Here is a 26419-nt window from a genome sequence, read left to right as displayed (position 1 = left end):
ACTTCTGGAACAATGTGCTCTGGACAGATGATTCAAAGGTAGAGCTATTTGGCCACAGTACCAGAAGACATGTTTGGCGAAAACCAAAGACAGCATTTGACCACAAGAACCTGATACCAACTGTAAAGCATGGTGGTGGAAATATTATGGTTTGGGGTTGCTTTGCTGCATCAGGGCCTGGGCAGCTCACCATCATACAGACTTGGCATTTAATATGGAATTTTTTTTTTTCTTGACTTGGGTTTATTTTCTTAACTCAGTATATCAATCTGGTGAGTTTCTTTTACACTTTGGTGATTTATTTGTTAAAAGAACTATTTCACTGATTGTCTGTCGCAACAAGAAGTCAACAACAGGATTATATCACAGGTGGTGTGGCAAAATGTACGGACAGGTGCATTTGATGATTGGCTTCACAGTCGGGTATACAAGGGTTGTTGCGTTCTGTATTAGTGGAAAACAACTGCTGCATGTCTCCAAAAGTTATTGCCGCTTCCTCTGGAGATGGTCCGTCAACTCGACAATGCTGTTTGTCATGGAGTGGTGGCTTTACGAAATTAAGGCATGAAACAGCGTGCTATTGCTCGGCAGTATGGCATCACTCAAGGTCAGGTGTCAAAGATCCTGAAACGAAATGCTCAGAGGGGTGTCCCTACTCCAATACCGAGGCCAGGACGTCCCCGCAGAACCACAAGGAGTGATGATCGCCAGCTGCACCGGTTAGTCCGCAATGGCCGTACCAAGTCAGCTAATCGGCTTAGGGCTGAGTGGCAGCAACTGACAAATGTGCCTGTATCCAGAAGGCGAGTCAACCAACGACTGGTTCAAGCAGGCTATCGTGCCAGGCGTCCCCTGAGAAAGCCACGCCTGACCAGACAACACCGCCAGTGCCGATTGCAGTGGGCCAGAGAGCACCGTCAATGGCAGCCAGGACACTGTAATCACGTGATCTTCAGTGACGAGTCTAGATTTCTGGTCTATCGTCAAGATGGCCGCGTCCGAGTGCGCAGACAAGTGCATGAAGCCTACAACAAAGATTGTATAGTGCCAAGAGTCCAAGCTGGAGGTGGTGGGGTGACCGTTTGGGCTGCTTTTCATGCAGGGGGCAAAATGCAGGGGGCCTGCCCCCCTTTTCATGCAGGGGGCAGGCATGCCTGGTTGTTCTGAATGGAAACCTGAACCAGTTCAAGTACAGGGCCATTCTGGAAGAAACATTGCTTCCATTTGCTCGTGCAGCCTTTCGAGGAAACTTTGTCTTCCAAGATGACAATGCACGGCCTCATCGTGCTCGCATGATCCAACATTTTATTGCTGACCGTGGTGTGGAGCATATGGAGTGGCCTGCCATGTCCCCGGATATGAATCCGATAGAGAACTTGTGGGCAGAATTAACGTGTCAAATCGACCACTTGGACCAGCAGCCGACCTCTGTGCGTGAATTTCAGTAGGCTATTGTCACTGCATGGCAAGCGATTCCTGTCCAAACCTTGGCAAATCTCGTGAACAGCATGCCTCAATGTGTACATGCTCTCATGAATGCTCGTGGGGGTTACACGAAGTACTGAACTGTAATTTTACTGTCCGTAATCCCAGTCGTAATTTAACTTTTGTTTTGTTTAATTTTTTTTTGGCTAATGTGCAAAATAAAGAGATACTTCTGGAAAACGAACAGAAGTTTAACACAGTACTGTCCATGAATTGAGTTCGATATCAGTTTACATCACTTTCAAGGATCAATTTATTTGCTTCGAAATGTCAAATGTGGTTTTTGTTTCTTTTAAAGGTCACATTAACAAAATCTAGAATAATTTCAACATAATTCCAATGAACTTTTATTGGAATTATGTTGTGTATTTTTAGTGCATTTCTAAAACATCTTGAAAAGTAAGTTCACCCCCGCAAAAACAATATTCCATATTAAATGCCAAATCTGTATAATCCACTATGAATTCTTCATTGTACCAGAGGGTGCTTGAGGATAATGTGAGGCCATGTCGGAAAGTTGAAGCTCAACCGAAGGTGGACCTTGCAACATGACAATGACCCTAAACATACCAGTAAATCCACCAAGGAATGGGTGAAAAGAAAGAAATGGAGGGTTCTGGAATGGCCAAGTCAAAGCCCGGATCTAAATCCCATCGAGATGTTGTGGGGGGATTTGAAACGAGCTGTGCATGCAAGAAACCCCTCAAACATCGCACAGCTGAAAGAATTCTGCATGGAGGAGTGGGCAAAAATTTCTCCCAGTCGATGTCAGAGACTGGTAGACAGTTATAAGAAACGCCTGCTTGAGGTTGTTTCTGCCAAAGGGGGCAATACCACCTATTAGAGCCAAGGGTGTACTTACTTTTTCCACATGCAAAATTTGCATTTATGTTTATTTAATTATACAATGGACTACAAAATGTAAATGTTTCATGATATTTGTTATATTATATCACCTTTATCTATTAACATTGTTGAAATGAAGATCAAATAGCTGTATGTTGAAATATGTTGAAAAAGTCAAAACTTTACATGGGGTGTACTTACTTTTACACGTGACTGTATGTGACATAATAGGGCGAAGGCATGTTCGGAGTGTCTGGGCCATAACAGCAGTGGGTCAAAATAGTAGCGTTTTCAATTAACGATTGTATTTTTGGTCAGGATGACCGAACAAGGCAAGACGATGCGATCTATGAATGCTGTTTGTTTATAAAGATTTACACGTTCAAATAAAAACATTCAATTCAAATCATTCACCTTCTTGGGGTTTCCATTTCTTTCTGTAGATACAGATTCCAATGGTAACAAGAAGAAGAAATAGGCACAGGGAAGTTGACCATGCAACCACAGTAAAGATGATCTGAGGATTATTTCTTCCTGATCCTTCATATAAAATGTATGCCCGTGCTGTACCGTGAATATTCTTCACCAGGCAGCTGTAGTTTCCTGCTGGATCTTCTTCTTTTATGGCATAATCACCAGTGATGTGTTGTAATTTGTTTAGATAATTTTGGCCCACTGAGACATTGACCATTAAGTCTCCCTTTGGGTTCCACAAGGTGATGTTCGGTCCGGGTTTAGCCTTGGCCTCACAAAAAAACTTCCAGGAGTTGCTCGAGTTCACAAACTCCTTCCAGATGCGCAAGATCTTCGGAGCCACTGTGGGATCAAGTATATAAATATTTTATATATAAAACAATTATTTTGTATAAAAAGGTACACTGCAGGACTTCATAAGCAAAAGTACCTGACCAGAATTGTGCTGTACACATACAATACAAGATTTAACAATATGTTTCCCAAAATATCTCTCCAGTGGATAACTATTTTGATGAAATAAACTTGCTCGAATATAAAACGCAAATGTTATATCCACAAAAAGGTGTTGTACTTTCGATCTAAACTCTTCAAAAGAGACAAATTTGATTGTAAGTAAAATCCTCAGGGTGAACAGAAGAGTTGGAACAAACAAAATAAGAAGAATGAGGCACGAGGAGATGGACGAGACAATCACAAACCACAAGACCTCCCCCGTTCGGTGCCTTACTGGAGGGTATGTCGAAGATCACATTCCCCGTGGCGTTTCCACAGTTGTTCTTCACCAAGCAGGTGTAGTTTCCTTCTGGATCATCTTCTGTTCGTTTCAAAAAACTGAGATATCGTATCTTGTTTTGATCAATTGCAACCAGTGTGGCCTCACTCCCATTAACCTTGCGTCCATTTGGGTTTAACCACATGATAGTTGGACTCGGTTTGGCTTTAGCTTCACAAAGCAGCCCCCAAGAGGTGCTGGAGTTCAACTCTGGCTGGATCCGCAGGATCTTCGGACGCACTAAGGGACCAAATAAATATAATTAATATAAATTACAATACAATGCAGAACATCAACAACAATTTTACTTTACATGACCCTAATATACCAAAGACTAAACAAAACAATATTTATCAAAATTCCTCAGATGATAATTAGCACGTCTGTATAGAATTATAAACTTGCCCTGATGTAAAATAGAAATGTTTATCCATCACAAAAAAGTGTTGTACTTTCGATCTAAACTCTTCAAAAGAGACAAAGTTGAATGGAAATGAGATCCTCAGGGTGAACGGAAGAGTTGGAATAAACAAAATAAGAAGAATGAGGCACGAGGAGATGGACGAGACAATCACAAACCACAAGACCGCCCCCGTTCGGTGCCTTACTGGACGGTATGATGAAGATCACATTCCCCGTGGCGTTTCCACAGTTGTTCTTCACCAAGCAGGTGTAGTTTCCTTCCGGATCATCTTCTGTGCGGTTCAAAACACTGAGATATCGTATCTTGTTTTGATCAATTGCAACCAGTGTGGCCTCACTCCCATTAACCTTGAGTCCATGTGGGTTCATCCATGTGATAGTTGGACTAGGTTTGGCCTTAGCTTCACAGCGCAGCCCCCAAGAGGTGCTGGAGTTCAAGTCTGGCTGAATCCGCAGAATCTTTGAACACACTGTGGGACCAAATAAATATACTTAATTTGGCCGAGGTTGAGATCATTTATTCCTGTAACATGAAACACCTTGCATATGCATGCCTACAGAAAACAGACTTATGGAATGCCGGCTATATTTTCCATCCAATCATCATGCAACTTCATGAAAAAGTGTCCATGCTAAGGTGCTCCCATGTTGAAAATGTTGCGCAAATCGCTCAAACCATTGCATTAAAACGAATTTAAAAGCGAATAAAGGTGAAAAAGTGAGGGGTGGGTGGAAGAAAAAAAAGATTTCCTGCTACATGAAACACTGCAACCAATTCCTGGAGATAAATGATTTTTTGGAATGCTGTCCGCCGCATTTTCCATCCAATCATAATGGAAATCTGCATGAAGATAGATTTTACCATTGCAAACATTTCTTGTTAAGTCAACTTGGTTGTGGGATGGCTTTGAAGGCCACAAAATACAAGTTGATGAATCTTTCCTTCGTGTTGGGAAAGGAGGTGCACAGAGCACACCGCACAAGCATATCTACACTTGCCACTGGAGAGCTCAAATTTTCCGAGCCTGAATTGAAAAATCTGTGTGGAATAATTGGTGCCGTTGTGGTACAACAGACAACATAGAAGACAATGAAGACTAAAATATTATCCTGAACTTTGTGAATGACCAGAACTTTCAGTGAGGTCCTTTTTCATCGCAGTCACACAAGGGCCTCGGCAGACGTTCCACAACCTGGTCACAGCTGGTTGTGGACATCTATTAATCGTATAGATTATAATACATGGCAGAACATCAACAACAATTTTACAATTGTACTTTACAATACCCTAATATACCACAGACTAAACAAAACAATATCTATCAAAATTCCTCATCAGATGATAATTAGCACGTCTGTATAAAATTATAAACCTGCCCTGATGTAAAATAGAAATGTTTATCCATCACAAAAAAGTGTTCCAGTTTCACCTCAACTCTTCAACAGAGATGAAGTTGAGTAGAAATGACATAAATATGGCAAACGGAAGAGTTGGAAGAATCAAAATGAGAAGAATGATGCACAAGGAGATGGACGAGACAATCACAAACCACAAGACCTCCTCCGGTCGGTGCCTTACCGGAGGGTATGACGAAGGTCACGTCCCCCATGGCGTTCCCATGCTTGTTTTTCACCAAGCAGGTGTAGTTTACTTCTGGATCTTCTTCCGTGAGGTTCATCGAACTGTGATATTTCATCTTGTTTTGAACAATTATTTGACTCCTTGTAATCTTTCTCCCAATAACAAGTTGTCCGTGTGGGTTCAACCATGAGATGTTTGGACTCGGCTTGCCCTCGGCCTCACAAACCAGACTCCAAGGGTTCACATCTGATCTCATCTTCAGGATTTTCGGACGCACTGTGGAACCACAGAAACACATTCTGTTTAAAGTTCTACACTGTGTTACATCAAACACTGGTAAAGTTTATGCTTTGGTGAATTAACCCTTTAAAAGTATTATTCTTCATAAAATCTGAAACAATTTCCTGTAAATGTGTCGATCCACATCGTAACTACCAAGGATGTTCCAGAATTTTCTATTTGGTTATAACTTCAGATTAACTGCAGTAAACTTGTTAAAATTTACATTTTTATCCTCACGTGTTCATAATTTAATGACCAACTTGTAGTGAAATTATACCAAAGTTGAACCGAGGAGAGTTACTCGCTTCGGCCACTGAAGGGCGTCTATAAAACCTGGGACGTCCGTGACGCGAAGCCACACCTGTGACATTTACTTTACATGTAGTCGTGAATGGTACGTATATGCTAGACTCGCACATATATGCTAGACTAGCTTGCTTTGTCTATTATTATCGGTCCGCTCAGTATGATACCAAGATCCTGATATCTACTGCATGATTGTATTTTACAGCATGATGTCAAAGATCTAATTGAGATTAAACCTACCTTTGGGACAAGTTGTGGATCTGGTTGATTTCCACAACACTTAATCTCAATTAAGATCTACGGAAGTGGCGGGACACAAGATGATCAACGTACCGATACTCGGCTCCGACCCACAAGCTGAGGAGTCGGGCTCGGTGTTCGCTCACTGGCTCAAAACGCTGAAGAACCAGTTCGGCGCCCATGATGCCGTACCCACCGCTGAAACGGAGCTGTCTGTGCTACAGACCAAAGTCGACCACAACGTTTACAGGAGCATCGTTCGATGTACGACGTACGATACCGCCGTGGCAGAACTAAAGCGACTCTACATTAAGAAACGGAGCGTGGTGTACAACCGGCATCTGCTCGCCACGCGACGTCAACAGCCAACCGAGTCGATCGACCGCTTCGCTCAGGAGCTGCGGCACCTCCTCGCGGACAGTACTCAAGAGGTACGGACACACGAGCAAGTCCAGGACGATCTTGTCCAAGACGCTTTCGTCTCTGGAATCAGCTCTACAGATCTGAGACTCAGGCTCCTGGAGACAGCTGACCTAACGTTCGCGGAGGCTCTACGGGTGGCCAACGTTTACACTGAAGCCCGGAAACAATCCACCGCTTATGACCACTCTCGGATCGTTGCGTGGACTACTCAACTCGCGCGACTGGAGAGGGCTACCGCCGAGGATACGGGTGCGGACTCGACTACGGCCGAGCCCCTGGCCGCTCCCGAGGTGGACTCGGATTCCGGCCTAGCAGCAGCTACAGCAGCCAGGCCTGACCGGAACGCGACGTGTTACTTCTGTGGCAACCGGCAGCATCCCAGGTCAGCGTGTCTGGCTCGGGAAGCCATATGCCATTTGTGTTCTACGAAAGGACACTTTGCTAAAGTCTGCAAGAAGGCCGCGCGGGGCACACGAGCACGCGCGACCTTGAATGGGCTTATCGCGGAGCCAGCGGACCGAGCACGGAGTAGGGCGCCTCACCCGGCCTTGATGAGCTGTCCTCCTCCTCCCGGGCCCCTGGCTGCACGCATGTCCTTGGTGAAATACATCGGGCCACCACAACAAATGTCGCGAACGCGACCGGCCGCGGAGCGATCGACCTTGACTGGCATTCGAACACCTTCCTCAAACAAACAAACAGTTCCGGCTTTGAAAGCTCCTCCTATTGTGCATGCGCATGCGCCATCTGACGGCAGTGAAAGTACAATTGACTGCGATCTTTCGCACGTGACACGAGCGCCATCTGATGGCGGCTCGTACGAACTACACGCTCTTGGATCGGCACGTCCAACTATGCGTTTGGCACGGGGGCCCTCCGGAGGCTCCTTCGACGACCGGAAAACTGCAGCCGGTGTGGGATCCACGCATGAGGCGCGATCTTCTCGCTCGGACGGCGCAATACCTGCCGGATCTTCTGGCCTTGATCAGGCCATTATCCCGCTCTTGGTCGAAGGCATTTTTGCACGGGCCCTAATCGACACAGGATCTACGGATAGTTTCATCGATCAGCGGCTGGTGCGTCAACATGGTTGGCCGGTCATCGGGACTACACGACGGATGTTCATGGCCTCCCAGGGACTTCGGCTCAGCACGAAAGGGGAATGTCGATTAAAACTTGTGATAAAGGGACGCATGTTTTCCGATGTACATCTCATGGTCTTGCCTGCCTTATGTGCTGACATCCTGTTAGGACACGATTTCCTTAAACGACATGGACGTTTGGAAATTGAATTCAGTGGGACGGACACGCTTGCTGTGTGTGCACTCGCGAAAATGGAAATTGAGCCTCTTTCGCTGTTTCCCAACCTGACCACTGACTGCGCTCCTGTAGCAGTAAAATCGTGGCGCTACTCACGAGTGGACGCGCAATTCATTGCGGAAGAAACGGCCCAACTCTTAAAGGACGGTGTTATCGAACCTAGCCAGTCGCCGTGGCGGGCCCAGGTCTTAGTGGTGCGAAGTGAGGCCCATCGCCGGCGTATGGTAATCGACTACTCACAGACGGTTAATTGCTTTACACAGCTGGACGCCTACCCCTTACCGGGGATGGACGCGCTAGTACGACTGGTGGCCCAGTACTCCGTCTACAGCACTCTCTATCTGCGTAGTGCGTATCATCAGATCCCCATCTCTAGGGCTGATCGCATCTACACCGCCTTTGAATCGGGTCAAAGGTTATACCAGTTCACCCGATTGCCTTTTGGGCTAACGAACGGGGTCGCCTGTTTTCAGAGGGCTATGGACGACCTCGTTACTAAGGAGAACTTGACAGATGTCTTTGTCTATCTGGACAATCTTACGGTTTGTGGGTATGACCAAGAGCATCACGATGCTAATCTGAGGCGCTTCCTCGAGGTCGCACATCGGTATCGCCTAACCATGAATGAGGCTAAGTGTCGTTACTCTCAACGCATGATAGATCTTCTGGGGTACACGGTGACCCATGGCTCTGTCTCTCCGGATAAGGAGCGTCTGCGACGTTTGCTCGATATGGCCCCGCCCGGCGATCGAGCTTCGCTGAAGCGTGCTCTCGGGCTGTTCGCCCACTATTCGAAGTGGGTGCAAAATTTCTCCGCGAAGCTCCGCCCCCTCGTGGCCTGCGACATGTTCCCCATGAGCCCGGCGGCCTTGGGGGGCCTTAAGGCCGACATCGCTTGCGCCGCTGTGGCGACAATCGACGAGAGCGAATCTTTCGTCGTAGAAAGTGATGCCTCGGATCATGCGATAGCGGCAACTCTCTCCCAATGGGGGCGCCCGGTGGCTTTCTTCTCGCGGACTCTCACCTCCGCTGAGCGGAGGTGAGAGTCCGCGAAAAGAAAGCGTATGCGATCGTCGAGTCGATTCGGCGGTGGCGACCGTACTTACTCGGGCGATGCTTCCAAATCATCACGGACCAACAAAGCATTGCGTTCATGTACGACACCTTACATGCTCAACGTATTAAGAATGAGAAAATCACTCGCTGGCGTATCGAACTCGCTGACTTCTGCTACACCATCAAATACCGCCCGGGGAAGGACAACCTGGTCACCGACGCCTTATCGAGGCCGGCTACGTGCGCGGGGATCGTAACTTTGGAGGGGCTGCGCACTCTGCATGACACTATGTGTCATCCAGGGGTGACGCGTTTTGCTCATTTTGTGCGTAGTAGTAATCTGCCGTACTCGGTTGAGGACATCCGCCGGATCTGCCGTGACTGCGCTATATGTGCGGAACTCAAACCGCGTTTTTACAACCCTCCCATGGGGTCGCTGGTTCGGGCTACTAGACCGTGGGAGAGATTGGCAATGGATTTCAAAGGACCGTTGCCGGTGTCGAGCAATTCTCGTGATCTGCTCACTATCGTTGATGAGTACTCGCGATTCCCCTTTGCTTACATGTGCGGGGATATGATGGCTGCCACGGTCATACGGTGCCTGCAGAATTTGTTTTCTATGTTTGGGTATCCGGCCTACGTGCATACCGATCGGGGTGCGGTGTTCCTGTCGCAGGAGGTGAGGTTTTTTGCTCCAAAATAATGTTGCTTCGAGTTACACCACACCGTACAGACCCCAGGCGAATGGGCAGATCGAACGCTTCAATGGGATTATATGGAGGGCCGTCACGCTAAGCCTCCGGACCCACGGCCGGGGTCTCGATAAATGGGCTTGGTCGCTACCTGCGGCTCTGAACTCGATCCGGGCTCTCCTATGTACGGCCACCAACCAGACTCCTCACGAACGACTGTTCCACCACCCTAGAAGCTCAGCTAGTATCCGATCTTTACCCCGCTGGCTCGCTGAGCCGGGGCCGGCTTATCTCAAACGAGCGGTGCGCACGAGCAAGTACGACCCCTTTGTGGATAAGGTGCAGGTACTCCAGGCTAATCCCGAGCATGCTCGTGTGCTGACGGCAGATGGACGCGAGTCCACTGTCTCCGTACGCCATCTCGCCCCTTGTGGAGTCATCGACCCTTATAGGGATATCGACGAACCGATCTACGAGTCTATGGACTCCACCGAAGCTTCCTCTATGGAACCTTTGCCGTCACCTCTGTCGTCACCTACACCCCTGCCTGAAGGCTCTGAGGTCCCCCCCTCCGACACCTGCCTCCAGCGGCTACTCCGACGGGGACTCCGGGCTTGGGGACGCCGCACCCGGTAGTTTCCGGACGCGGGCTGGCAGGGTAGTTCGCCGCCCCGACCGCTACGGGTGGACCGACTGACATGGAATGACGTACCCTAATCAATTAATGCTGACGCACGCTTACGATCTGCCTAGCGGCAGTATAGTTCTAACGGCGGGGAGAATGTAGTGAAATTATACCAAAGTTGAACCCAGGAGAGTTACTCGCTTCGGCCACTGAAGGGCGTCTATAAAACCTGGGACGTCCGCAACGCGAAGCCACACCTGTGACATTTACTTTACATGTAGTCGTGAATGGTACGTATATGCTAGACTCGCACATATATGCTAGACTAGCTTGCTTTGTCTATTATTATCGGTCCGCTCAGTATGATACCAAGATCCTGATATCTATTGCATGATTGTATTTTACAGGATGATGTCAAAGATCTAATTGAGATTAAACCTACCTATGGGACAAGTTGTGCATCTGGTTGATTTCCACAACACAACTCATGTAATTATGATTGGGAAATGTATCAAAATCAAGGAAATCGTTTGATGAATGAAACTTGTGAGTATGTTCGTTGGAATCCTCAGCATTTACATGAGTTACCTGCACTGTAACAACTTGATTCAGGTGTTCAGGTATTAAAAAAAAAGGGGAAGAAAGTTGTAGATTGGATTATATAACACCTTTTATGGTAAAAACTTCCTTAAAGGATTTCCTTTATTAAAACTACAACAGTATTGGAAGAACGCATACCTCCGCCAGAATGAACAGTTTATGTTTTATATTCCACAGACAGGCCAGATCTGGATCCAGATCTGAACCAAAATCGAATCGGCTTGTTGTTGTTAACGACACAACTCAACCAGCAAGTTTTGTCATAACTCCTCCACAACTTTTTGAAATATCATGCTAATCTGTTTTGGCCCCATCTCTCAATGGTGAAAATTCACTCATATCCGGATCCGGACTCGGATCTTCACCAAAACCGAATCTATTCGTGCTTTTCACACACCAAACCTGTGCACCAAGTTTTGTCTGAAACCATCCATATCGTTTTGAGATATGGAGTTATATATCGTTTTTAGCTCAATCACTCAATGGTAAAGAATCACTTAATAAATTCTAGTATCTGAATCCAGATCTTCACCAAAATCTAATCATTTCGTCCTTGACAAATACCGAAACTTTCCACCAAATTTCATTCAAATCCGACCACACATTTTTGACATATCCTGTTCACCGACAGACAAACAGACACAGGTGAAAACATAACCTCCGTCCACCTTTGGTGGCGCAGGTAACAAAAGTTGTTTCACATCGTGTAACAGTGTAAATAAAAGTGACGTTCACTTAATATGCATTCAAAACACTTTATAAATAACATGATACAAACTTTCTACAAAGTCAGTTTTCAAACAATTCGACATAAATGTTAAATTAACAAGATACAAGTGCTATGTAGGTCTTATGTTCAAAATTATATTCTTTACTTTCAATATCAACTCACAATTGTAAATTTTGTTGTTGTTCTTTTTATAATCATTATTATTATTATTATTATTAATGACTGAGAACATTATAAATTGCAGCAAAAACTGAGAACACATTTTGATGGTAATTTCAAGTTGATATACTTTAGATTTACTCACCATCGACTTGAAGGTTTGTTCGTTTTGTGTGACGTGTTTCAAATCCATTTGGATGTCCATTTGACTCTCTCCATTCAAACCGACACACGTACATCCCCTCATCCTCCATCGTCAGGTTTCTGATCCTCACCGAGCAATCACCTTTACGTGGGTTCTCTACAGGTTTGATCCTGTTTATTAAATGCCCAGATTGGGAATCTGATGAATTGCTGTAAACTAAAAATTTTTGGGGGATTTCTTTGTTCAATTTGTACAACAAGAAATGTAGAGATGTGAATCTGCTTTGTTTACTGTGACTAAACCGACAGGTAAGAACTACATCCTTGCCCCAAAAACCGATCACTTCCCGATCTGCACAAATTCCAATTTTAACCCTTCTAGATATTTCCTCAATTGTACAGTTTTCCGTGTCCAGATTTTGTGATTCTGTGGGAAATACAACACCACCAGCACTTATGTTGATAATCACCAAGTTGGTCATTCTGTAAAATCTATAAACAACTAACACGAAGATATAAAACAGTTACAACCCAAAAAGGAAGTTTAAAAGTTTAATTTTTGATTGAGGAAATGTATTCAAAACGTAAAAATATCGAAAAATAGCAAAAACTGGAAAAACACCAACCAGATGAGGATTTTATCCAAAGACAGTTTCCGAAGATTCATCCGAGACAAAATGTCTATAAAGTGACATCTAAATATAATGTACGTGTGGAATAGGGAAGCGGAGATTTGGCAAGATTAATACATTTATAATTGATAAAGAAAGAGAAAAAGGAGGTAAGAGTAATATTAGGGTAAGATTCAAGCTCAGGACTACAGACTTTGTGTTTTCCGTGAGGCCGAGTGAAACAAGATCGAGGGAGGCCATATATGTCCACATAAGTAAGGATGGCCATATATGTAAGGAGGCCATATATGTAAAGATGGAGAAAATTTACCATGTTTGTGTACATAATAAATAGATGGTCAAAGTTATGGAATTGTCAATTCGTTATGGTAATTGTGAACACTTTAAATTGGTTTTGTTTGAAATACATGAAGGTCTTCCATCAAATTAAATTAACGTTTAATAAGGGAGAGGGAGTGGTGTGGGGTCATGGATGATCAGAAAAGTAATAAATGACTTACCGGTTATTACAGATCCCGAGATCATCATCAGAAGAGCGGGATAAATGATAAAGATCATTGTCTGAAGGGAGAAGAAGATCCTCAAATTGGTGCCGATGTGAAATTGGTACCTGAGATCAGAGATTATGAATCGAGCACCGAGTTCCAGATCCCGATATCAAACACTCCCAATAACACCAAGAGCACTTGTGGACAATTCACTTCACATCCAATCAGAACGTTCCACAATCTCCTCCCACAAGGGGGCGGAGCCTGAACGATATCGAGGAGGTTTGAGACAAGAGAGGTCGAGGTGACAAAATAATAAAAACTGCAATTATCCCTCATGGACACTCATTGTTAGCATGTCTGAATTTCCTCATAATAAAAATACATTTGCAACTATTGTCCACAAACTAACTTTGGAGACATGTCTGCAGCTTTGTCAGAAAATGGAGAAGGAAGAAATTGAATGCGTTCAGATTGCAGAACTTGAACTGGGAACGTTTTGTCACATTTGTTCCACCAATCCTGATATTTTTATCCATGGGTTTTCCGGTAATTTCTCAATAATTAAAATTTCAGGATCTTTCATTGTGTCGATATTAAAGGATCTCAATCCCACACCTAATCCCTCCATGATCTGGAATTAAAACGAATATGGTCTACAAAGTACACCCCAATGTTCTCAAACGAACAAACCAAACTAACCTTCGGGGCAGACTTCGTGATTCTGGGGCCCTGGGCAGAAGTCAAGGATAGGGCCCTCCACACCAACCCCCCCAATCCCCACCACAGCCGCACACACCCCACCCCACACCCCAACCCCCACACCCCCTCTATTCCCACCCAACCCATTCTGAACAAGAATAAAGAGTCCAATTTTAACAATGCATGTCCCTTCAATAACACACCACAGTTTGCGATTTCACTTCACTCTATTCTCCAACATTCACCAACACAACACAGAAAATGTAGTGATTACAATGAAGAAGAAAATTAATAATATAACACGAATGTAATGTTTCTAAATTCATTTGACATCACAGTGTTAGTGCATTGTGTAAGGTTAAAAAAATGACAAACTCGAGCTATAACTCGGAAATAATGAGGTTAGTGAGGTGCAAATGTTTTTACCTGTTAGTCCTAACGTTACCAGTGCTGCTTCATTCTCCGTTTTACTATTGAAGAAATTGGAAACTTAAAAAAACTTACATGTGACTTCTCATCTACTTTTAATTTTCTAGTTTTTCTGCAGCACTTCGATCATTTTGTTTCATCGCTTCCGGCTATCTTTGACTAGGGCCGAGGTAGGCCGTAAAATAACGTCACTCCATTGATGACGTGTGTGCATCAATTTTGAAAAAATAAATTACGACCGGGGAATCACGTTAGCTCATCTATCATGGGTCGAGGTTTGGGCGACATTACGTCATTTACGTCATTTACGTCATCACCTCAATTATCATAATGTAGTTGTTCCACAGTTCCCACATTTCTCGAGGGAGGGCGTTTACTGCTCATGGCAATAGTATCGCCTGAGTGACTTGGAGGGAGACACAAAATAATCTGTACACCGCGTTTCATCGTCACGAACAAATTATATGAAACAAAACAAATTGAAGGAATAATTACGGACCCGATTAGCCTTAGGTCCGGACCCAGGGGTGGTCGTCCCCCCTACCGCCCCCCCCCCCCCTCTCAGCGGCCCTGTGGGCAGGTAAAGGTTGACAATTTAAAAAACACATTATAAAACAATATATAAACGTAATAAGTCGCGAACGGCTTATGTGAGGTTGCCATTTCCACAAAAACACGTTTTTTGAATAATTGTTCCCTTATGAGTAAAAGAGCAAAGGAAGAGCTTTGCAGAAGTTTTCATGTGATAACACAAGTTCTTCTTTTCTCATGCAATCGAAGCCTTCTCGTGTTCTAAACCAATTTAAACAAAGGCGTATACCAGACATAATTCCAAGACGAGAAATAATTACTGGACTGGACATAATTCCTGGACTAGACATAATTCCGAGACGAGAAATAATTCCTACACGAGACACAATTCCGAGACTAGACATAATTACTCGACTCGGCATAATTCCTAGACTAGACATGATTCCTAGACTAGACATAATTCTTAAACTAGATTTAATTCCTGGACCAGATATAATTCCTCAACGACATAATTCCGAGACTAGATATAATTCCTAGACTAGACATAATTCCTAGACGAGACATAATTCCTAGACTAGACATAATTCCTAGACTAGACATAATTCCTAGACTAGACATAATTCCTAGACTAGACATAATTCCTAGACTAGACATAATTCCTAGACTGGACATAATTCCGAGACTGGACATAATTCCGAGACTGGACATAATTCCGAGACTGGACATAATTCCGAGACTGGACATAATTCCGAGACTAGACATAATTCCTAGACTCGACATAATTCCGAGACTCGACATAATTCCGAGACGAGACATAATTACTCGCCTCGGCATAATTCCGAGACTAGACATAATTCCGAGACTAGACATAATTCCGAGACTAGACATAATTACTCGACTCGGCATAATTCCGAGACTAGACATAATTCCTAGACTCGACATAATTCCTAGACTCGACATAATTCCTAGACTCGACATAATTCCAAGACTCGACATAATTCCGAGACGAGACATAATTACTCGCCTCGGCATAATTCCGAGCAGACATAATTCCGAGACGAGAAATAATTCCTAGACTAGACATAATTATTCGACTAGGCATAATTCTGAGACTAGACATAATTCCTAGACGAGACATAATTACTCGACTAGACATAATTCCGAGACTCGACATAATTCCGAGACTCGACATAATTCCGAGACTCGACATAATTCCGAGACTCGACATAATTCCGAGACTCGACATAATTCCGAGACTAGACATAATTCCTAGACTAGACATAATTCCTAGACTCGACATAATTCTGAGACTAGACATAATTCCTAGATGAGACATAATTACTCGACTAGACATAATTCCGAGACTCGACATAATTCCGAGCCTAGACATAATTCCGAGACTGGACATAATTCCGAGACTGGACATAATTCCGAGACTGGACATAATTCCTAGACTCGACATAATTCCAAGACTCGACATAATTCCGAGACGAGACATAATTACTCGCCTCGGCATAATTACTCGACTAGGCATAATTCCGAGACTCGACATAATTCCTAGACTCGACATAATTCCAAGACTCGACATAATTCCGAGACGAGACATAATTACTCGCCTCGGCATAATTCCGAGACTAGACATAATTCCGAGACGGCATAATTCCTAGACTAGACATAATTATTCGACTTGGCATAATTCTGAGACTAGACATAATTCCTAGACGAGACATAATTACTCGACTAGACATAATTCCGAGACTAGACATAATTCCTAGACTAGACATAATTCCTAGACTAGACATAATTCCTGGACGAGACATAATTCCTAGACTCGACATAATTCCGAGACGAGACATAATTCCAAGACGAGACGTAATTCCTGGACAAGACGTAATTCCTAGACCAGACATAATTCCTAGACTAGACATAATTACTCGACTAGGTATAATTCCGAGACTAGACATAATTCCTAGACTCGACATAATTCCGAAACTCGACATAATTACTCGACGAGACATAATTCCTAGACTCGACATAATTCCGAGACTAGACATAATTCCTAGACTTGACATAATTCCTAGACTAGACATAATTCCGAGACGAGACATAATTCCGAGACGAGACATAATTCCAAGACTGGACGTAATTCCTGGACTAGACGAAATTCCTGAACTAGACATAATTCCTGGACTCGACGTAATTCCCAGACTAAACACAAATAACTAGTACGTATTGTGGATGTTGTCCTGTTTGTAAGTGGGCTAAGGCTAAATCATGTTGAATTTTCTAAGAATTGAATTCGTCCAATGGAAATATTCTCTGTTTGAGTGAAATGTAGCTTTCACTTTGATAACCCCTTCGATATCGTCAGGAGATAGCGGATGTACAAGATGTTCATTATCTACTCTTGTGTGATCATGTAGCCCCTGATCCTCATCATTCACTCTTCTTCCTCAACATTGTGACCAACATTAATTAATTTATTCAGTTTGATTAATTTACAGCTAATTAAACTGTTTTATTTTCGTTATCTTTGTCCTTACATCTCATTTTTATTGACCTTATTTTCCTGTCATTCTCGTTATCTTTAAGTTTCCACTTAACCCCAGCCTGTAGAGATAACCGCCAGTATAGCGAAGCAACTCCTGGTTATTTGGTAATGTCTTCCTGGAAATTGAATAAAAGAAGAGAGAAGAAAAACTAAAAAGGAAGTTCCGCATCGACAATGGAACCACAGGAATAGAACACTGTACAGCAAATAAAAACCACAACAATCTGATAAATCAGGACTGTACATCTTTTACCTTTACCATATTTAGAACATGTTTGATCCTCCAAGAATACACATTTAAAATGTTCTCCAACATGTAATTCATGAAGCATCACTTGTTGTTTCAAAATTTGACGAAATGTCTCATTTTCCACGTTTAAAGTGAGATTAAGTGGGAGTAACCCCACTTTTGGCCTTTCCTTGGGTATCTTCATCTCAGCACCCAATCAGTGACCTCTCCATGCATGCAAAAGAGAAAAATCCCACGTGGTAAAGAGAGAACGGTGTCCATGACAACAATTTCACTCTATTTTCATCAAATGGGATATTTTTGTAATTTGATCATTGCAAAAACATCAGGAATTTTTCAAGATATCAAATTTAAACTTACACAGCTTATTTGTACATTTGTAGTCTATGTGAATAAAATCACGTCAAAATTCTTTAAAGGTCAAGGTCAAGGTCAATGCCATCAAAATATGTAAAACTAGACAACGTGTTGCCCTGAATGGGTTTCTCTCATCTCCTCTTCCTGTTCAGGCTGGAGGTCCCCAAGGCAGTGTTCTGGGCCCTGTGCTTTTTCTGGTCTTCATCAATGATCTCTCTGACTCTCTTGAAAATCCTCTCTATCTCTTTGCTGATGACTCTACTCTCTGTCGCTCCATTCCTCATCCCTCAGATCGGCAGTCTGCAGCCTCCTCACTCTCTGCAGACCTTGACAAAATCACAGACTGGGCAAACAAGTGGAACATGTCTTTCAATCCTGACAAATCTCACACTCTTACGATGTCTCTCTAAAAAGACCGACTGGACAACCCTCCCATCCACTTTCTGAATAATCTTCTCCAAGAAGTTCTGTCACTCAAGCTTTTGGGTCTCACTATCTGCCATGATCTTTCCTGGGAAAACCACATTTCAAATCTGGCCTCCAAAGGCAGTCGCCGACTGGGCATCCTCCGTCGTGCGAAGTCCTTCCTTGGCACACCTGAGCTCCTCACCACAGACAAGGCTTTCATCCGCAGCTCAATGGAATAATGCTCTCCCCTCTGGGCTGGTGCTCCTGCCTCACAGCTAGCTCGTCTTCACGCTGTTGAAACCAAAGCGTTCAGAATCATTGGAATCTCCCGCGATGAAGCTAACTCCAAGGGCCTTTCACTCACTCACCGCAGGCAGGTTGGTGGTCTTTCCGTCTTCTACCGACTCCTCTCCAGCCTTACTCCCCCAGCTCTCTCTGTGCTCTGTCCCCCAAATATTCCTACAGGTCGCACAAGATCTACCTGCAACCCTCTTATGGTTAAACTTCCAAAATCAAGTCTCTCTGCTCACTTTCACTCCTTCATTCCTCTTTTCTCCCGCCTCTGGAACAAACTCCCTCACTCTCCTCAATCCCACTCCTCCCTCCAGGTCTTTAAAATAGCTGTTCACCACCATCTCTTATCTTCCCAAATCCAAAACCTTGATCTTTTCTACCCCTGCTAATTTCACCCCAAATCCACTTTTTTGAAATACCAACTTCTTTCCTAGAAGTCCTTGGTGTCCTTGTGTTTTATACTTCTCTCACCCCCCCCCCCCCCTTCCCACGCCTCCTCCCCCCAAGCCCTCTCCCTCCCACACATCTCCCGATGTCCCTGCTCTCAAATGTTGTGTTTGTGTGCTTCCCCTTCTCTCCCCATCTTGTCTACCGCTCCCTCTTTTTATATATTTTGTTTGTCTGTTTGATTTCTTTGTGAAATAAATATTAGCACTTTCACGAGCCTCGATTCTGTATACAAAAAAAACAAAACAAAAAAAAAAACATGGCAGAAATTATGAAACGTATCAACCCAATTTGTTTTGCATAACATTCCATCTTGTGAAAAGCGTTGTGTTGGCTTCACGGATAAGGTGTCTCCGGCTTAAGGTAGCTGTTCTCGAGTTTAAGCTGCTATGGATTTCAGAGATATGGAGACTTAAGGTGTAAAAGTAGAATAATATGTTACGCAACTCATGACACTTGCCATCATACATGTTTGCACTTCCTCGAGAGGTCATGTGACAGTTTCAAGGAATTGTATTCCAAACGGTGGCATGGACCGCGCACCAATACGTCTCTCTACATGCATGGGTTGCAGGGTGTTTCACGTATCAGGAATATATGGCCTCCCTCGATCTTGTTTCACTCGGCCTCACGGAAAACACAAAATCTGGAGTCCTGAGTTTGAATCTAGCAGAATCAGGTTTGTGATTGTCCTGATCCTTGATCCTGATACAGTTTACGTTTTGTCTCCCACTGATAGGCTGGATCTGCATTGGGACCTGAACCAATATTGTTCTTGTCACCTACCCAACTCATCCACCAAGTTTTGTCATAATCCGTCCACAACTTTGAAATAGCAGGCCCGATCTCTCAATGGTAAATAATCACTTTTTTTTTTAAAATAAAACATTCTCGCATCCGGATACAGATCTTCACCCAAATCGAATCAATTCATCCTTGCCACACCCAACGTATCCACTAAGTGTCATCCAAATCAGTCCATAATTTTTTGATATGTACTGCTCTTTTATTTTATTTTTATTTTCCAAAAAAAAAAGTGAATTATTTTTCTTTTTTATTTCATTTTCTTTTTTGAGATATCTTTTTGACAGACAGACAAACAGGGGTGAAAACTTCACCTCCATCCACCTTTGGAGACAGAGGTAGCCAGTGGGTTTCCAGGGCACACTCTGTGAGCTCCCGCTGTGTGCTCCTTCACAGAAAATGTTTTGCACAATAATTTAAAAAGAGTAATACTCCGCAAATGGCGAACACATGCTGGGCCAAATGTGACAAGTTTGGCTCAAAGAGGCCGAGAGAAGCCGTTTTTGATTGGCCGCATAGATTTGTGAATGAAGTCGTGTTTATGTGACCAACTGCATTGAAAGGAATCATCACACTTAGTTTTTTAAAAATGGTTCAAGTTTTTTATAGGCCGCGTAAATTATTGAAAGATCAAAATCCTTCTTGCTTTCCTTCACGACACTCGACTAACAACCGATAATTCTCAGTCACGAAACTAATTTAATTTTCCCCTCTCATCATCACAGAAAGTGCCGCCCGATAAAATCCGGTGCCACACGCATCCCTGTGTTAATCATCTGAAATATGTCCTCCATCAAGTGGCTTCAACAAAATTATTTGATGAAGTACCTCATTTGACTGGGCACCTGCCCTGTCGTGCGTTCACCTGACGTGGGTGAGCAACAGGTGGACGCACATGAGCCACGGTGATGGCCACTGCTACGTGGCTAGAAGGTACCGGGTATCCACTGCTATGTAACTACGGGTGATGGTACCTATCAGGGTCGCTAAAGCTGCTGCTGTTGGCAGGCCAAGCTGTGATGTTGGTAAAATTCTCCCTCGATACCAATATTACCTTGTTTCGCTCAAGATTATTTATTTATGCAGTGAATAATGATAACATTTGTGCTAATTTTAAATCTTCTTTCTGAGTTTACTCACAGGGATTGTCTTAACACCTTTAAGGCAAATCTGATGACCAAAACGTTTTGGAATTAAAAAAAACCGCTCATTTGCAAAAAAACAATTGGTTTCATTTGCAGCTCATCCTCTTTATAGCTTTTATGATGCAAAAGCCTTCAACAATATATCTTCATTACTCAGGTGTATCGCAATACGATGACGATAATACACAATTACACGGCGATTGTTGTTATTGTCTTTAATAAGTACGCCTCTCTGGGCAGAATGGATGATCCCCTGGACAATGCACGAAGATATGAGCTTCGCATTGCTTATGGGTAAATGCAATTAAATCTGGAATGGGCATGGGACATCGACTGGGATATCGCAGCTTACGGGTATTCAAAACTGAAGGCCTCGGTGAACCGAACGGCTCGGGTCCTTTTTTCCTCGTGAGCTGCTACCCTCGGGCCAAACTGACAGTAGAGAGGTGTCGGAAGCTCATTCATGGATATAGGAAGCGCTTGACTGTAGTTATTTTGTCCAAAGGTTGTGCGACCAAATATTAAGTCAAGGGTGTTAATAATTTTGTCACTGCCATTTGTTTTTATTTTCTGATTTAAAAGGATATATTAAGTTCTGAATGAAAAACAAAGGTTCTGTAATATTAACAGTGAAATTAAGAATTGTGGAGACCAAATACTTTTGTCAATTTCAACTTATTTTAGAGAAAATCGTGAGTTATTTGAAAAATGTGCAAGGGTGCCAATATTTTTGGCCACGAATGTATGTGTGAAGCCTTTTCTTAAGACCGATACAATTCCATACCATGAAGCCAACTGTCCTGAAATTTGCTCTACCAGATTATTTTAACATGCGCGAGGTCAACATCACAATTAAGGCTGTGACCGTGCACGTGCATGGACAAAAAATGAAAAATCTGTAAATGTTTACACGTTCCCTTCTGTTGCTAATCCATACTATGAAAGAAATGAGCCTCTACATCCAGTCTCCATCCATCCATCTGTTCAGGGTGGGGTTTATGTCACCAGCCTATCAGACCAGTTCTCTCTGATGCTGGACAGGATGAAGAGAGCTGGGATCTGCAAATCTTTTTTCTTTTTTTTAAATCACCGCCATGTTGTTTATTGACATTTTTTTTAGTTCAACTGGAACGAAGTTCAGGGAAGCTTATGCGATGGCGTGTCGTCTGTCCGTTAATCAAAGTTTGCAACTTCTTCTCTGAAACCGCTGATGGGATTGGGACCAAATTTGGCACAAATTTTATTTTTGTTATGTTGTGACTAAAGTTTGTTCACGCCATTTAAAAAAAAAAAATCGGGATCTAAGGGGATATACGAGGGATCAATGTGGGCCCAGGTTTGACCCCACAAAATAGGTATTTGCTTTCTTCTTTTTCTCAGAAACTACACACACAATTTCGATGAAACTTGACCACAACCTTCAATACCCATGATGTACCAAAGTTTGTTCACAGCATTAAAAAAAAACGGGGTCGAAGGTAGTCTATGGGGGCGGGCAGTTGCAGAGAGAAAGCAGTTCAGCTTTCTATCACTTGCCAAGCCAGCCGTTCCTTATCACCCATTTTGTTGGAGTGTTTGCTGGAGTGCTTAAGCTGCTTGGCGAGGGCTATACAAATGAAGTCAGAAATACCTGTGCACTTAATTAGTCACAAGGCCAGGGAAGTTTGGGTGTGTAAAACACCCTTTTTGAGTATGATTAACCACCACTTGTTGAATGCTATTAAGGCTGCTTTTGCAAGCCATACAAGCCATGGCGTTACAGTCGACAGAGTTCCCTTTTTGTTTTTACGTAGCCATTTTTTTATTGACTAACATTTTTGTGCAATATACAAACCTTCCCCTCCCTCCCCTCTCTTCCCTCCTCCCCCTTCCCTCTCTCTCTCCTCGCCCTCTCCTTCCCTTCTCCCCCTTCCCTCTCTCTCTCCTCGCCCTCGCCCTCTCCTTCCCCTTTCCCACTTCTCCTCCCCCTTTTCTTCCCCTCTACTCTCCCCCTTCCCTCTCTCTCCTCCCCCTCCATCCTCTCCTCTCCCTCCCTCCTCCCCTCCCTTCCCTTTCACTCTTCATATTCCCGTCAGCAAGCGACTCATTGTGATCCGGCAACACCGGGTACTTTTGCTAGTTTGAAATAAACAGCCGTCTGGCGAACAGACGTTTTCTTTTATAAACAATACAGACGTTTGATTCTGTTTCCCTGAAAAAACACCATATTTCCGTATTGCATACTGGAAAATTCAGCACGGAAACAGATAATTTATAAACATTCCATAATTTATAAACATTCCACAGTCTCCACAGGACTACATTGAGTGTAAGTAGTCATCATATGATCCTATACAACCTAAAACGAGGACAGCACCCGATAGAGCACGTACTGCCGCCAGGCTGAATAGTTTACATTTCCTATCCCACACTGGTAAGCTGGATCTGGATCTGCTGACCTGAACCAAAATCAAATCTGATTGTTCTCGTCATCCAACCAACTCATCCACCAAGTTTTGGCATAATCCTTCCACAACTTTGTGAGATATCATGCTATATATAGTTTTTGATCCCGTTTCTCAATGGTGAAGTATCACGTATAATTTTTTTTTGTAATCCTCGGATCCGGATCTAGATCTAGATCTTTACCAAAATCGAATAAATTCTTCCTTGTCAAACATCCAACCTGTCTACCAAATTTCACTGCCAATTGAGATATTTTGTTCACAAACGGACAGAGAAACAGACAGGGGTGAAAACATAACCTCCATCTACCTTTGGTGGTGGAGCTAAACATAACCTCCATCCATTGCAGATGGCGGAAGTATCAAGGAAATTAAGCTATTAGGCCGATCATTGACATGTCGTACTCCCGTGTTAATTGTTGCTGCAGCTTTAAACATCAATCTTGTTGATAGTTTATGAAAGTCTAAATAACCTCATCTTGATCGGGTGATCCAACTTGTATATACTCCTATCCATATATACAACAACAACATCATGCATTTTAAGGCCATTTTCCCTGCTAGAGCAGGGGTTAGCCTTGCGGTCCCCATGACCATCTTCTCCATCTTGCCCTATTTTCTGCATCTCCTTGTTAACCCCCTTGCCCGCATTTCTTCTTCCACCATGTTTAGTCAAGTCTTTCTCGGTCTTCCCCATCCTCTACTTCCTTCTACATTCATTTCCATCACTCTTCTCAACCAGTCACTTTCATCCTTCCTCAACACATGACCAAACCATCTTAACCTGTTTCTCTTCACAGCATCAATCACAGGCTCTCTTCCCATCATCTTTCGCAATTCAACATTTGTCTTCCTCTCTCTCAACGATATATGAATTATATAATTATGATACAACTCCTATCCATATATGAATAATAATAATAAATAATAATGGTGGATGTGTGTCCACTTGTTATGTGCAATTACAAGGCTTATTACAAGGTTTCCTGGGACCTTTTAACCCGGGCCTGTGCAGTTATGCACAAATTAATGGCACATAAGAAGTCTGCAAACTTACACAGCAGCAGCATATCAGGACGATGATGAAAGATTGCAGAATTCCAGTGGTGCCAATGATCCAAGTCATGCGCAGGAAAAGGATCACGCCAAAGATGTTTTGCAAACAAGGAAGGTAGACTCCCAGTAGTGTCCCCATCTGTGGGGACTACAATCGACCATGGAAACAGGGATGGGTGGGAAAGGAGGCAGCAAAGTAAGACACAAGGTGATGAAACTCGTACCTGTTCATGTCGTATTTAACAGATAATAAACATACCTGGAAAACCCTCACAACACTAACAATGTGCCACGTATAGTCGGTCATTTTTCTGCTGCGGCCTTCAAAGGAAGGACTATTAATCCAGCGAGGCCACTCACCTGTGAGCTATCTCACCTGGGTTCCAATCTCGACCTAGCTATAAACTATCACCATGTTATTTCCCATACAGGGTGATACACATCAATGTGTGCACGATCCATCGAATAGACAGGAAGCTGGAGAACGAGCACTGGTCAGTAGTGGAAGTCTTTCAGGAGGTGTATGACAGGCATATGGAGATGAATCAGCGAATTGAAAGAGAAAGTTACTCCTTTAACAAAATCTATGAGAGAGAAGGTAGGTGGCCAACTTCGGAACAAATGAGAACCAGAAATGGTCAGCCTTCCAACTAATTATCACCGACAAAATCAACCTTTTGTGAAATTTCAACAATATTCAAAGGCAAAGATGATGCAACATTAAAGTAGGTCAATAAGGTACTATCAGCTGTACTAACCCTGGTGTTGGGCTAGCGGCTAGGGTGCCGGCTTAGGATCCTAGGATACCTGGGGATCCTAGAATACCTGGGTTCGAATCCCAGTCGATCGCTGAATTAACGCCAGGGGGGTTGACTCAGCCTGTCATTCGACCTTCCGAGGTCGGCAAATTGAGTACCAGTTCACTGGTAATTCCCTGTTTGTCGTTAAAGGCGGCAAAAAGGGTTGGCGTCAGGAAGGGCATCCGGCCGTAAAACATTGCTTCAAATAGGGGACCAAAAAACAACAACAACCATGGTTCCCGAAAAAGGCCAACCCCCGCATGGCCTCTAAAGGTGGTTATTTTTTTTTATATATATAATAAGGTACAAGTTAACCCACGGGAGCTGCAATATAAAAGAGGGATGCCTATTAATAGACTGTGCATGCTAATAAATGATGGAGCCCGTGTCCCAAAGCTGCCATGTTAATTTGAGAGTGGAAATTGCATCGGACAGGCTGTCGGACGGGCGAAGCGACTCGCGCGTGATGGAGCGCGTATCAAAACCGTCTCGTCCCACTCACATCTGGCTGCTCTCTGTCCCACTCGGCCCACCCCAATCTCCAAAGTGAAGGTGGAAGGCAGTACAGAGATGAATCGGCGCATTATATGCAAAAGCTCGAGCCAAAGTTTTGGTAAAGCAAAGCAATTGGCAGGTCACCTTTCCTGAAAAAATAGAATATTTGTGTTGCTAATGAGTGATGCAGGGGATATGCAATTGCTATCTGACCTCGTTCCCAATAATCCTATAGACTAAACTATGTCCGGGCAAGTCGGACGACTAAAGTGCACGTTGCTCTGCCACCGCGTAGCACCTGCCATAATCGCACAGCAATCCGACAGGAAAGCACGTCCGCTGTGTCAGTCTCGTCTTTCTTTTCCGGCAATAGAATGAAACACATCGATTGAGAAGAGCACGGCATTGCAGAGCAAACGTGTTG

At 43.6% G+C, this 26419-nt stretch overlaps 1 protein-coding gene across 2 annotated transcripts in view; it reads right to left on the bottom strand.

Annotated features, from left to right (window-relative positions):
* LOC137426982 (limbic system-associated membrane protein) overlaps positions 1-13485 on the bottom strand; it is a 39015-nt gene extending 25530 nt beyond the window's left edge. The window contains exons 1-6 of one of the 2 annotated variants that reach the window (XM_068116064.2): positions 13295-13485; positions 12164-12589; positions 5583-5861; positions 4189-4473; positions 3536-3820; positions 2746-3147 (exon numbers count right to left, since the gene is read on the bottom strand). In XM_068116064.2, coding sequence (XP_067972165.2) covers positions 2746-3147; positions 3536-3820; positions 4189-4473; positions 5583-5861; positions 12164-12589; positions 13295-13352 — 1735 coding nt within the window. In that variant the 5' untranslated portion in view covers positions 13353-13485. The remainder of the gene's footprint in view (positions 1-2745; positions 3148-3535; positions 3821-4188; positions 4474-5582; positions 5862-12163; positions 12590-13294) is intronic. The other variant, XM_078778799.1, reaches the window with a different exon arrangement.
* Between the last annotated feature and the right edge of the window lie 12934 nt (positions 13486-26419).

This window comes from Myxine glutinosa, chromosome 5 (genome assembly GCF_964187855.1).
Source record: "Myxine glutinosa chromosome 5, kmMyxGlut1.1, whole genome shotgun sequence".
Classification (NCBI taxonomy): domain Eukaryota; kingdom Metazoa; phylum Chordata; class Myxini; order Myxiniformes; family Myxinidae; genus Myxine; species Myxine glutinosa.
This window is presented reverse-complemented; position numbering and strand designations above follow the sequence as displayed.